Source organism: Cyanistes caeruleus, chromosome 8 (genome assembly GCF_971803275.1).
Source record: "Cyanistes caeruleus chromosome 8, bCyaCae1.hap1.1, whole genome shotgun sequence".
Lineage (NCBI taxonomy): Eukaryota > Metazoa > Chordata > Aves > Passeriformes > Paridae > Cyanistes > Cyanistes caeruleus.
The window spans coordinates 7,898,208-7,911,454 of NC_141708.1; the positions used below are offsets into that span (position 1 = coordinate 7,898,208).

At 40.9% G+C, this 13,247-nt stretch overlaps 1 protein-coding gene across 34 annotated transcripts in view; it reads left to right on the plus strand.

Moving 5' to 3' along the window:
• The window catches only part of ABLIM1 (actin binding LIM protein 1), a 186,331-nt gene that overhangs the window by 134,380 nt on the left and 38,704 nt on the right, over positions 1–13,247 (plus strand). For 25 of the 34 annotated variants that reach the window (XM_086899330.1, XM_086899334.1, XM_086899338.1 and 22 more), the window contains 2 exons: positions 6,627–6,714; positions 11,205–11,263. In XM_086899330.1, the coding sequence (XP_086755456.1) occupies positions 6,627–6,714; positions 11,205–11,263 (147 nt within the window). Of the gene's footprint in view, positions 1–6,626; positions 6,715–11,204; positions 11,264–11,366; positions 11,410–13,247 lie in introns of all 34 variants that reach the window. The other 9 variants (XM_086899348.1, XM_023929904.2, XM_086899317.1 and 6 more) reach the window with 1 other exon arrangement.

The following is a 13,247-nucleotide window of genomic DNA, read 5'->3' on the forward strand; positions in this document are numbered from 1 at the left end:
TCTTCTGGATTGCTTCTGATTAACCACATATTCAGTTAGTGGGGTTAGGTTTCTTGTGCTTAAATCTAATATAAGATCCTAACAGAGATGATGCTGAAATCCTGGCATTTGGCAGTAAAGCTGTGTTTGCAGTTGCTTTGTTCCTTTGTACTGCCCATAAGAATCTAGCCAGTCGCCTTGGGCTCCTGTGGGTGCATTTCTTGAGTGGGATTCCCTTCTTTGTATTCACCTGCTGTTAACTGTGTAGGTAACGTGAATTCTCAGCTTTGGTGTAGCAATAGGTAGATTTTGCCTGTAAAGACAGAATGAACAGCTCCATGAAGACCATAACTGATAGCTGAACATCTCACCTGTGTGTGCAAATTACTCAACTTTGGGTGTTGCAGGAAAGCTCTCAAAGGAGAGCTGACAGTGCAATCACAAGTAACTTCTAGGGCCTTGCTAAAGCAAGTCCAGTTGGTACTCAGCTGCCACAAGTGCTGCCTCTTCATGCCAGTAGAGCAGTTTCACAGCTGGGGATTTAGCCTGAATGATTACTCACATCTTTGCTATAAGGAAAACTGTATTCCCTGCAGTGAATACTTGCACTGCTGTCAGCAGCAGCTGATGTGTGGCAATACTGTGTGTCAATAGAATTAACATTAATAAGTTAAAAAGTTTATTACAGTCCATCCATTAAGGAATACACTAGCATGACATTGTCAGTCACTGTTGTAATGCTGGGAAGTATATTTGTATAAAATTAGACACTGGGCATGAATTAACAGTGCGAGTGTTCATAACAGCAGGGCAGCTGGGGTTTTGTCTCAGCCAAGGCAGCACAGCAATCAGTGGTGGGCTCAGAGGGTCTCCCGTGTCTCTTCCATGCATGTTGTCACTCACATTTACAGTCACGGCCTCACGCTCCATTTCCCACTTTTCCCCAGACTTGTCTGTTGCGGCTCCATCAGCTTGGGAACTGCCAGTGTGAGCTCTGCTTCCTGCTGCTCCATCCTCCTGCAGGCTGAACAGAGAGGCTGTGCTGAGAGCTGCTTCTATTGAGGTGTTGTGACAGTAGTGTAAAAACAGCTTTAGAAGGTCCAAATTTTAGAGATGCATATTAGACAAGGACTCATTTTTTAAAAAACTTGTTACACTTTCCTTCCATTGGTAGTAATAAAGAAACTTATGGTAGATTCTGAAATCCTTTGGAAACAAAGAAACGACTTTTTTTATTTCATTTTTTTTTTTATTATTTTTTTTTCTGAGCACAGATATTTGTAGTGACTTGCTCAACAGATAAGAGCCTGGGAAAAATGAGTGGACAGTTTGGGTCAGGATGTTATTAGAAGCAAATTTGGTCTTCACAGTGTTTATGCTGTTCCAGCCACTCATGAGATCACAGAAGCCTGCAGAGAAGGAAACAATGGAATTTGATGTTACACCGAACATCAAACAGGGTTGAAGGTTCTGTGACCTCTGCAAGTAATTAAAATAAAGCTTCCCTGGAAAATACTAGGCTACTGCCACAGTTCCTGTTTTACAGTTCATTACATTCCTTAAGGGGTTTAAAAGATGGGTCTGAATTATTCTTTGTGCTGCTCCATAGTCCTTAAGTTAAGAAATCAAGTCATTCTCCTCAGAGTCATTGTAGGAATAAATATCAGACAGTAAATGGGCCTATTATAACTTCTCATAAAAACTAAAACAAAAAAGGAAAAAAGGGAAGTGCTTTTACTCTCAGATGTACTCTTTCAACTACATAATTGTTTTTGTAGTATTTAAATAGAAAAGTAAAGCTTTCTATGTGTTTCACAGCTCTCTGTCAGGTGACTGCTAAGTTATCTCTGAGAGTGAATGAGTGCAGCTGTGCAAATGTAACACAACAAATATGCACTTAATTGTGTCCTTTGGCCAGCAGAACATGTCTGTAGGTAATTAGTTCTTCCTCTACCAGACCCACTGGCATGTGAGCTCTCCTAGCGGGATTCTTGTTATTGTTCTCTCTGGCTCTTGTTCGCTGTTGTTCTGGAAGGAAGGACAGAGCTGAAGGCATGAGTAATAGGAAATCTTAAGCTCTCACGTTCACCAAAGAGGAAAACATTTATTTAATCAGCCTAGAGCTTTACAAGCACTCAGAGAATAGAAGTTAGTCTTGTGGGTAGTGGGGGCAGAGGGGTTGGACTCAGAAGATACAGTCCTTGGCTTTTGAAGTGCTGTTACCCCGGGGTTAGCGCTGGACGTGAGCTCAGTGGAGGTCCTTTTTCAGCTGGACTTTTGGTACGTGTTGTGTCAGCTTGTCTGCAGGTGTATTTGCAGCTCCTGGGCTGGAATAATTCACCACTGCCTTCCCTGACAGCTTGGAGTGACAGTACATTTTTGTCCTCAGGAGGTCCCCAAAGAAGCAGAGTTTATAAAGTGAAGGCAGGTGAGCACTGTGCATGTTGTGAGTAGGCTGGAACATCAGCAGGGTGAGAAGTTTGTACAGGAGCTCACAGAATGCTGCTTCAAGTATCTCCCTACCCTTTAGTTTACCTTTTAAACTGGCAGAGGTCTCTAAGCTGGGTGCACACGCTGTGTAACCCAGTGCCATCTCTCTCACTCTGGACAACTGTGCAGGGTCACTACCCCACCCCATTAGAGGGAGCCTTCAAAGCTCTCTAAACAGTCCACAGAGGCTCTTAGCTAAGGAGAATTTGTAACATCCAAGTTGAAGCCGTTTGGGAGAATAGCATGCTGGGAAAAGGCAGGAAATTTATAGCTTCTGAGTCTGAAAAGGTGATCTATGAAAAATCTGGTATGAAAAATGTGGTTTCTTATTGTCAACTATTGTGATAGGTGTTGGTGTTATAATACGTAACAGAATTTATACTTTTGCTCATGGTACTTGGGACATGTCCTCTGCAGAATAAACACATCCAGCTCCCTGTGTGAGATGGACAGACCTGTCCATCATCCATGAATCCTGGTCACTGAGCCTCCAGCTGTCCTTCACAAGCATTAGATATGTGATAACATGAATTTATTTTTAAGACTGGTTATGAAGAATACATTTCTATAATGGTTTTCCTTGGTAGTGTTTCTCCAAAGTATTTTATGTAGGACATTAAATGCAATTTAACTTGCTTTGTAGACTGGGAAACTGAAGGTCAGTGTTGATACAGACTTGATTCCAGTTTAGGTCTTGAAATTACCAGAATAAATAGATCCTTAATAATATCTAAAATAATGTATCTATTTCATTCATGAGCATGCATATAATGTGCATATTGTGGACAGTATATATATATTTGTAGTATATAGAAAATAACTAAAACTCTTACATCTTTGATTAGTTAGTTATCAGTGGGATTTGCAGAGCCATAGAAAGCTACTCAAATTTAGCATTCATTTATCTACATTTATAATTATGCTTGTAGAATTCCTTTGATCGCTGTTTCTTCACTCTGCAATTCTAAGGCTCTGGAAGTATTTGGTAAATGAGAATGTACTTCTGCTTTTTAAAATTTAATTCTTACTGTTTGCTGTGTTTAAATGGGATTTTATCTGAGAACCTATCTCAGATTTATCAATGTGGGTAGAAGATAAATAGGCAAGTCAGAAGAGGTTGTATGCTGTCATTAATTGATAACATGTTCTTTGCTTTTAAGGCACATGCAAGTGTCTGATAATTTAACAGAGACTTTATAGGCAGTGACAGCAACACACAGGTTTAATATTTCATTTGATAATAAATTGCTGTCAATTAATTCAATTCCATTTAAGAATTTGAAGTAAAAATGTTAAATATTGTTTTGGTTGCTTTTAGTACATCTGCCTAAGCAAACCAAGGTATTTACAGCAATTAATTTAGCTTATGCCATATTATTTTAGGGACAGTACTCTGAGATATGGGTCACAGTTTGTGCTTTATGGTTTGGATAGTCCTGACAACGAAAGTGAAATCATTCAGAAGGGACCACAAGCAGTATGATAGATCAAATCCCAGCAGCTGCATAGCACAGAGAACTGCAGAGGATTTCTGGGTGTGAACTGGAAGGGGTGAGGAGAACTCAGCACAGTGAGAAGAACCTTTACCTTCTCTCACCTTGACTGAAGGATGTTTGGGGCAAATGTGCACTTAATCAATTTTACCTGTTGTTGCCATGAGGATTGAGATGCAAACCTTTCAATGCGCAGCACAGTAGCATGAGGTCCCGGAAAGCTGCACACTGAACTTACTGAATTGGGGTTTAGGAGCCCTAAAAGGGCAAAAGCTGATGTCTAGAAAGTGTGAATATTTCATTGACTTGTAGATGTTTGTCCTCCTACATTATAAATGACTTTTAGCAACTGTTTTCCCAGATGATCACAGCAAGTCAGGCATAGCAAGATGAGTCCTGAATTAATTGAGATTCAGGATGTTTTCCAGCAAATATCTGCTGTAGGAAGGATCCCACTCATGAGTTGTGGAAATATTACAGAGGCAGAAAACTCAATAAACTGTTTTGGAAGTGTTTAACAAGAGCAGCTGCTCTGGTATGTGACTTCCCCAAAACCTCTCAAGTGCAGGGTGTGTTCTCACTTCTACTTGCAGGGTTGTGTTATCTGGGGTGTGGTGTTCATTCATCATCCCTCACACCAGGCTAAAATTTGGCCAGTTGTTTCAATCTCAGGGAGAAACCTGATAAACTTGAAATTGATCCCTTTGGGTGTTTGGAAGAGGCAGGTGTACATGGTTTGAACTATATTCCCTTGACAGTAGCTTATCAGAAGTTTTTCCAGGAAGACAAAACTTCAGAGAAGCCACAGGTCTATGCATAATAATGTGATGAATGCTGGATTTCTTTATCCTATAAATTCCAGTCTTGAATGAAACTAATGGGATGCCTCAGAGGTTAAATAATTGCTAGGGAGAATCAGAGATGAAGAAGGCAGCCAGTAATGAAAATGGCTGAAAATTAGTATTAACTCATTTTCTTTCTTTAATATTGGCTTTGTTGCTGCAAGTCAATCATCAGTTTTCTCCCTCATTAGCTTTTCTTCTTCCAGTGAACATATTTTGTAGTGACTCCTCATTTTCCCTTTTAACAGAGACCCTGTTTTGCCTGATAGCTTTAAATCTGCTTTACTGAAACTGCATTTTTAAATCCCATTACTCTCCCTTTGGTGGATTTTGCCCCTGAAGTGCAAGAATCAACAGTAAATACAGAATCTGATTAGGAGAAGTGCAGGCTTTTGGCAGCTGAACAGTGAAATGAATAACCAAACTAATATCACACTGAGTCCTCTTCTCTGGCCTTGTATTGCTGAAATTCCTGGATGGGAGTTATTAAAAATGAATGGTGCAAATTCACCTGTAGAAGGGCTGGGTGGTAAAGCTGATCTTCTGGTAGCTGTCAGGTACTTTAATCCATGTACTTCCTCATCTTATATAAATATGTTTAAATAAAAAGCCTCTGTAATGAATATCAAGCCAAAAATATGTTGTTATTCTTCTCAACAGACAAAATGAAAGGTTGGATTTAGTAACGTTACGGTCTTAAGTATAATGAGGTAGGAGATGGTTTTGATGACATTTTACAAGTCAGCTATAGAGTAAGCAGATATTTTATGCATATAGCGTCTCAGTGGATAGGGAATATTTGTGGCAAAGGACTTGAGGTTAATTTGTTTGGAAAGCCAGATACAAATTCCAAGAATTTTAGAATTCTTTACTTGTCATTATGAACGGTCATTTTCTAGCTTTAAATATTTTTCTATTTAAAAGCCTGACGTGGACATTTTGTGCTTAGTTTATGATGTGAGGAAGCTAATGTATTGATTGTTTTGGCCTCCTAAGGAGAAGAAATCGCATTAATATTTATGCCTTCATTTTTCCTGTCCTCAGAGGCCTGAAATCTGATCAGCTTTACCTATTATGGGTATCAATGTATTTAAGAGACTGTATGACTCAGTGGATTTGGATTTGGGTAACAGGATCTAGGGTATTTAGGACCTTTACATCAGTAGCTCCAATTCAGCCCAGGCTGTCTGTGCTGGTGTAGCTTCTGAAGTCAGGCATTTGGGAATTAAATTAATGGGCCCAGAAGTGGCTCTAGAAAACTCTCTATACTAATACCCATATCAGCAGTGTAGGGAAGAAGGCCAAGGAATGAATTGGCAAGTTGAAAACTCATTGATTGACTAAATCCCTCCATAACAATGGAGCAATTGAGAAAAGATATGTTTGGCAAAACGAGGAGGCAGCAGGTTTACACAAATTAACTGCAGTGTGACATTCATTGCCTTGGACTGTTAGGTAGATGACAATTTAAGAGGATGCATGGAGAACAGGTACTTTATGATGTAGCTCCTAGCCAGGAAGATGCTGATTACTTGAACGGGAAGGTGTGAAGAGGAAGGGATGCTCTGTGTTGTCTTTTCTCATACAGAGTTTTTCCCAAGCAGTCACTGCTGGCCTCTGTTGAGGGCAGGATAGACCTCAGGGCTGAAGCAGTGCGGCAGAGCTTACATTCTCAGTGCTGCTGTCACATCATGAGGGCAGTGTTGTATCAAAACAGGTGAACTAGAAGAAAAAGGGCCATGGTCAGTCAGCAAATAATGAGTGTTCAGAAAGCAGTGCAATGCATTTGTCACCAAAATGTTCTTTCTTTGTTTTTGTTTAGGCAGGTGACAAGCATTATCATCCCAGCTGTGCACGATGCAGCAGATGCAACCAAATGTTCACAGAAGGAGAAGAAATGTATCTGCAAGGTAAGGATGTCTCCATTCCAAAACAAGAAAATCAGACATTGTGATTTTTCTGTCATAGACCTCAAGAATTTATAAACCCATGCAATATGTCCAAGGAAGACTATGGTCCTTCTGTCCTCAATAGTGTTCTCATATTTTTTTCACTTGATACCCTTTTGCTCTATTAGGTGGCCATAACTGTGACTTTGCAGGGACTCTGCACCCTCTCTGAGACAGCCTGTGCTTTCTAAAAAATGAAATTTATTAGGCTGCCTGTGAATTTGACATCTCATGGATAGTTTAGCCCCAGAGTGGTGTATGAGATACCAGACAAAGTGAAGGGATTTCCCCTGATTTCTGCTGATCAGTTTCTGTGTTATTCTGAACCACATACCAAACTGTAAAAGGCAAGGGAAGATCTTCAGAAGCTGCACTGAATTTGTTTTGAACCATGTAGACCTCATTCCTCATGCACATTGACAGAGTGTCTCCTCCAGTTCTTAATTATATTTACTTCCCTTGCCTACTTCCCTTTTATCTGGTCACATCTCTCTTTCTATTCCCATGTACTTAATTTTTATATCTTTCTTTAGCCACCGATTTCTTGTATGTTTATTTTCATCTCCCTTTTCTTGTTAACAGTCTCACACTCCCAATTATTGGATTTTTTTCATGATCTTTTCACATAAGAAAGAGTATGCTCTTTTCTTTGATTAAAAAAATCGTATCTTTGATCTGACTCCCACCTACTCTCTGAGAGGGTGGTATAATTATTAAGTTATTTTATAACTTGCTGTAGTATTACTGTTTGTGGAAGGATGCATAATACCCATTTATGTAAGCCAGAAATAGAAGTGAATAAGGCAGACACATGTTGGGATTTTATATTTGGGACTTAAATTAGAAAACTTGATGTACTTGAAAGGAATGTAGAAGAATAGCGAAAAAATTATGAAAGTGTGGTCACAACCATTTCTTGAAATCCTGAAGAGAGGTTCTTACTGGAGGAGTTCCAAAATAAGATAATATTGTTAAGGCATTCTTTTGAAGCTAACTTGTTTTATTTTGTGGTTTGTCCTTCCTTGCAGTCCCTCTCTCTCATCTTTCCCTGACCTTATACCTCAGTCATCTTATTCCAGCTGTGCCCAGAACAGAATGTGAAGTTGTGTAGCAGCTCTGCTTGGCAGGAGCAAGGAGAGGCTGGAAGAGGGCTGGGTGGAAGGTGCTGCTTTCTGATGGCAAATTGGAAAGACTTACTTGAAAGCACCTGGCAAATCTTAGTTTCCTCACATGCTGGTGTGATAAAGTACAGGCAAAGTTCAAAATGAGCATCAGATCATCCTTTGCCATCGTGAATTAATAACAACTATTTCCAACTGCTGTCATTTGCACCAGGCTAGCAGAGAGTGGGACTTTGGGTTAATTGAGCAGGCTTTCGTGTAAATTTCTGCAGATCAAAGACAGAAGGTATGACTTGTACTTAAACTAGGCTGGAGTTTGTCCTGGACAAGTTCAGGTGATAGGGAAGGGGAGAGGAGAGAAACCTGGCAGCAGCTTGATCTGCTGTTCTCTTCTTAGTGTATTTCTCTTTCTGTGGTTATGAATCAATGTTCCTTGTGCTCAGTCTGTCTCAGGGGAGGAGCACCTCAATTTGCATTGCTTTATTGTTCACAAGATATTTTCTGACTAAATAATGTAATTGCTAAGTGTGCTCCAGGCTGTTCTGCCAAAGCTTTCCTTGCTGAATTCAACATGCTTGTAAGTGTGAGGACCTAAAAGCCTTTCTTGTGCAAAGCTCTCGGTTGAACAGCATATCCCGACTCCATCCAAATCACTGACCCTAGGGTGCAGAATAACAGCATTCCAAGCATTTCTCCAAAATAGAAATACAACACCACAACAATAAAGCTAGAACAAAAATCACATTGTTGATAAAATACATGAAAATAGGTGGCTTCCATCTCACTTCTAATTGTCCTCTCCCTAGAATATGAAAACACTGTCTTGGTATTGCTTTGTATAATAGAGAAGCCTGGCAGGACTGTGGTAGAAACTTGTATTAGAAATGTGTGGGAAACCTGCAAAAGGAGAACATGGACAAGCTGTCTTGGGGCTTTCTATGTTAAGGATGGTTGGAACAATGCCAGCAGAAACACTCTGGCTTGGCACTGCTCCAGCACATGAAAATGAAAAAGAAGCAGCACCAGAAACTGTCTCTTTCCCATTGACTTCCTGGTAATACATTATTTTATGGGCTGCCCCACAAGGCTGTTGCTGAGCTAGGATTGCCCAGTATTTACAGGGATGCTGATGTTGAAATAATGGTATGTGCAAAGTATAAAGCTGAATAAATGAGCATGCTAGTTGGTGTTTGCCAGGTGAGCAAACAAACATACATTAAGAATGGAAATAATCACAATTTGCTGAACTGTTTCCAGTAGTAAAAGAGAGGAGTGATGCAGCTTGGGAATTTGTACTCCTGCAAGCATTTTGAAATAGATTGGCATGTTTGGATGAATAGATCACGAAAAATATATGCATTTAACTACTTAAGCCTGCCCTGATTTGAATTTTTAAATGTCACATATTTCAAATCTCTCATCATTTTGTGAAAGGAAACCCACAACCCTTAGCTACGTTTCACCATGAAAATGACATCCAGGTTCCTGCATTTCTTGTTCATTTTCAGCATTTTCACAGGGTGTCCCTCGATTGTGCCAGTTTGTGATAAATACTGCCCAAAATGCAGTGATAGCTTTCTCTTTGATGGTAGGGAAAGTTTAACAGAAAAGAATCACGAAATTGTTAAGGTTGGGAAGACTCCTAAGATCATCATCTCCTGCCATTAGTCTAACAGTGAGGTACAGAAGAGCAGGGATTATGTTTTTCAGGGCCATAGAGGAAGGAAGCTCACAGCTGGACTTGAGACTTAAACTAAAATCTTCTTAGTTTATCCTTGAGCAATAGGTGTCATATTCAGAGGAGTATTACTCAGATCACTTCTTTTAACATGAACTTACAGCCTTATAACCTGAACTCTCTTCCTCCTGCATGGACAGGGCACAGCTCCCTCCTGATCTTGCAGGCTCTGTGGGGTCCTGGCTCTGAGGCTGCTGTTTGTTTACAGAGAAGGCTCTCAGTGCACTTCTCCCTGTTGTCTGATGGTTTCCCTCTGCCAAATGCACAGTTTCTTCTTCCTCGGCTTAGACTCACAGCCAAACACCTCAGACCCTTGCTCCAGAGTCACAGTGTTCTCTCCTGTCTCCTGATGATGACTCTGCTGTGTACTGCTGGGAAATGAAATGATTCCTGCTGCTCTTCTGCACCAAGCCTGTAAGGGCTTGTTACAAGAAAGTTTCCAGGGGCCTGACCCATCCTTCTCCTGTTCTCTGAGGGTGGGGTTTCCTCTGGCTGCTTTTGAGCTAATAGTCACCAGCAGGAGACCTGGACTTGGCTCTGTTTGGTTTCTTTGTGGATAGAGTGAAGAGGTGATGTTCCCCCTGCAGATGGCCAGGGCTCTGGATCGGCTTTGTGGTGACTGGAATGAAGGATGAATTTGACTGCAGCTGCAGTCAGTGTTAAAAATCAGTGTTGGTTTTTGCTCCATTTATCTTGGCCAATACCTGCCAGCAGCTTTCCAGCAGTGACCACAGTTTACATTCTGTTTCAAAGGACAACTGAAATGGGATGGAAATGCTTCTTGCCCCTGACATCGCTCAGTCCTTGAGGACAGCAGGATATTCCTACTTCACAGCACAAGAAAGAATCACATATTTTGGGAAGCAAGCAGCAGAGGACTTGACTTTTTTAGTAGGATGTAGAGCTGGAATATGCCAGGTGGAAGTGCTGTGTGTGCCAATGGCAGGTACGGTGTACAGGGATCCAAGGAGAGACTCTCCCATGTGCAGCTTTGCACCAGCTGCCACCCTGGCCTCTCACCCACTGCCAGTGGGTCACACAGTCCTGGCTTTTGCACTGTGAATGTTTTAGTTTTGCTTTTCCTTTTGCATGAGGGAAGATGTGATCTGAGTAGCACTTTACAGTAACTGTGTATGACACCTGTTGCTCAATGGACTTACAATCAGAACTTCCTTTTTACGTGCAGGGCAGTACATAAGGGGAAAACAGATCAGGTAACCGTGGCCCAGTTCCTTTGCTCTTACCCTCCATCCTGCCAGAGGAACCCTCCCTCTTTCAGTCCCTCCACCTGGTTGTGAGTGGTCACCTCAGTGACCCTGTTGATGCTTGAGGCTGCTGCAGTTTTAATTAAGAATGTGTGCAAAGTGCTTTGGCAGCCTCAGGACAAAGCTGCTGTAGATACGCCAAGGATTTGAATATTTTTTTGTGTTTCCCTTTTATTTCCCATGAGCTAGACTTTAATGTGAATCACTTTCATAGTTCATACAGATTCAGCATCTGATGCAATGAAGAGATTCTCTTTAATAACTGACTTGTCATGAGCAGAAGTCATCTGCTTTGCTCTGAATAAAGATGTGTTTCTTCTCCCCCAGGTTCCACTGTCTGGCATCCCGACTGTAAGCAATCCACTAAGACTGAAGAGAAGCTCCGGGTAAGCTGAATTCATGGCTCAATGACACACCATACATTTTGCACACACAATAATTGAATGTTGTTTTTAAAAGAGTGACTTTTTCCATGTTTTTTTCACATAGCTGTCACAACTCTGGCAGAATATACAGTGGAGGCACTTCAGAGGTATTGCTCTGATTTTTAGGCTTACCACCTTCACATACCTGTCTCAGTGCACTGCCTTAAAGATAGTGTCATTTACTGACATACAGACGTGGCCAAGTATCTAAGACACTTCATTTCATATCTCAGTTGTTGTGAGAGAGATTCTTAAGGAGAAGATATGAACAGGGCAAATGCTATCATATGTTTTAGTGGTTTTGCACATCTGTGTAATTGCTGTATAGTTATCCCCTGTTCTGTGTGGTTATTTGCAGCATTTAGAAAAGATGAACACTTACTTCTTTGCTATCCAAGTAAGCCTCAACCTAAAGTTATCCTGATTTAATGCCAAAAAGAGCCACAGTTACCCTTGGAGTTACATCAGCATATTCAGACAAACTTTCTGGGTCAAATCCTCTGTGACAATAATGCTGTACTGATAAATGCTAGAGCCTGGCTTTTTGCATGAACCAGGCAATTCTAAGCCCTTATTCACTGATTCATCCTCTGGACAATTTTCTCTTTTTGATGTCTCAGTTGGTCTCTTGAATTTTTGTAATTTAACAGGATATGAATATTAGAGACTGCAAATGAATAAATTGTCTTTCAGATAAGGAAACTAAGAGGTACTGGTATGAAGATACCTGTGACATCCTGTGGGCTGTATTCTGTGTGGGTCTCACGCACAGGAAGCCACATCCTTTCGCATTTATTCTAGTAATAAATGTATTATTCTAGTACTGGTCTGTAAAACATCCCCCACAGAGAATTTATTATTGTCATAGGTAATGTGCAGATAAATTCCTGTTGAGAAGAGTTCATTTTAGTGTGGGCAAAAACATAACTGGCCCTAGATGGGCATGTGGTCTAGAATGGCCAAACCTCAGTGCAGGTACCATCTAGCATTCACACATTGTTCTGTCCTGACTTTTTCTAAGGAAATGGAAAATTATGCCAGACTGGATTTTCTTCCTCATTTAACAGTTTGAATGTAAGACAGTATTTTGGCCATGCTTAAGTGTCAGAATGCTTGCGCCTTCATAGTACTTGGTTGCAGTACAATACCTCCCTTTCACTTGGACCCAGGAGTTTTATCAAAGCACTCCTGACTACAATGTGGTCCTTATTAGCCTTCTGCAGCTGACCTTATGTCAGTTGGCTTATTTCCATTCCCCATGGAAATGGCTGTAGTCCTCTTCAAGTATCTCCCTTTTTGCCAGTATTCTCCCTCCTCAGCTAATTTTAATTGAAGTGAGTGAAGTGGATTCACTCACCTGCAGGGCTTTGCCCAAGTGAGCTCTTGCAGGAAGAGGAAGTGAAGCTGAAGAAGGCAAGCTGAGGGAGCATCTGAGCAATGTGACAGCACAGCTGTCCAGCAGCACCACACTCCTGGAGGAGACCTTCAGTGCAGAGGTTTAAAAGGTCCTTAAAAGGCATCGATAAGTTCACCATACTGAAGCTGGCTGGGATGCACCATTTTTAGCTCCTGTGGTACATCACAGATAGTCTCTGTGTACTCTGGTGCAAAGTTAGAACTTTATTCTAAAATCAGCTGTAATTCACTTTGATGATTTTGACACGTGCTTCATCCTGTTGACCCAAATGAAGGCAGTAGCAAACAGGTAGGTACAGAAACAAACAAAACGGGGGGAACTATGTGCTATTGGAGCATGTCAGCACTAAATTGGGATCTTTGATACTTTGACTGAATTTCAGGTTTTTATTCAGAGTCAGGCCTAGATTTTCTGGTGGTTCTGCAAAAAGCCAGTGCCATTGCCTATTTGCTTGCTGGGTTTCCTTTCCCTATGGAAGAAAGCAAAACAAAAGCCTGTTTATCACTGAAGTAACTTCAGAAGCTTTCA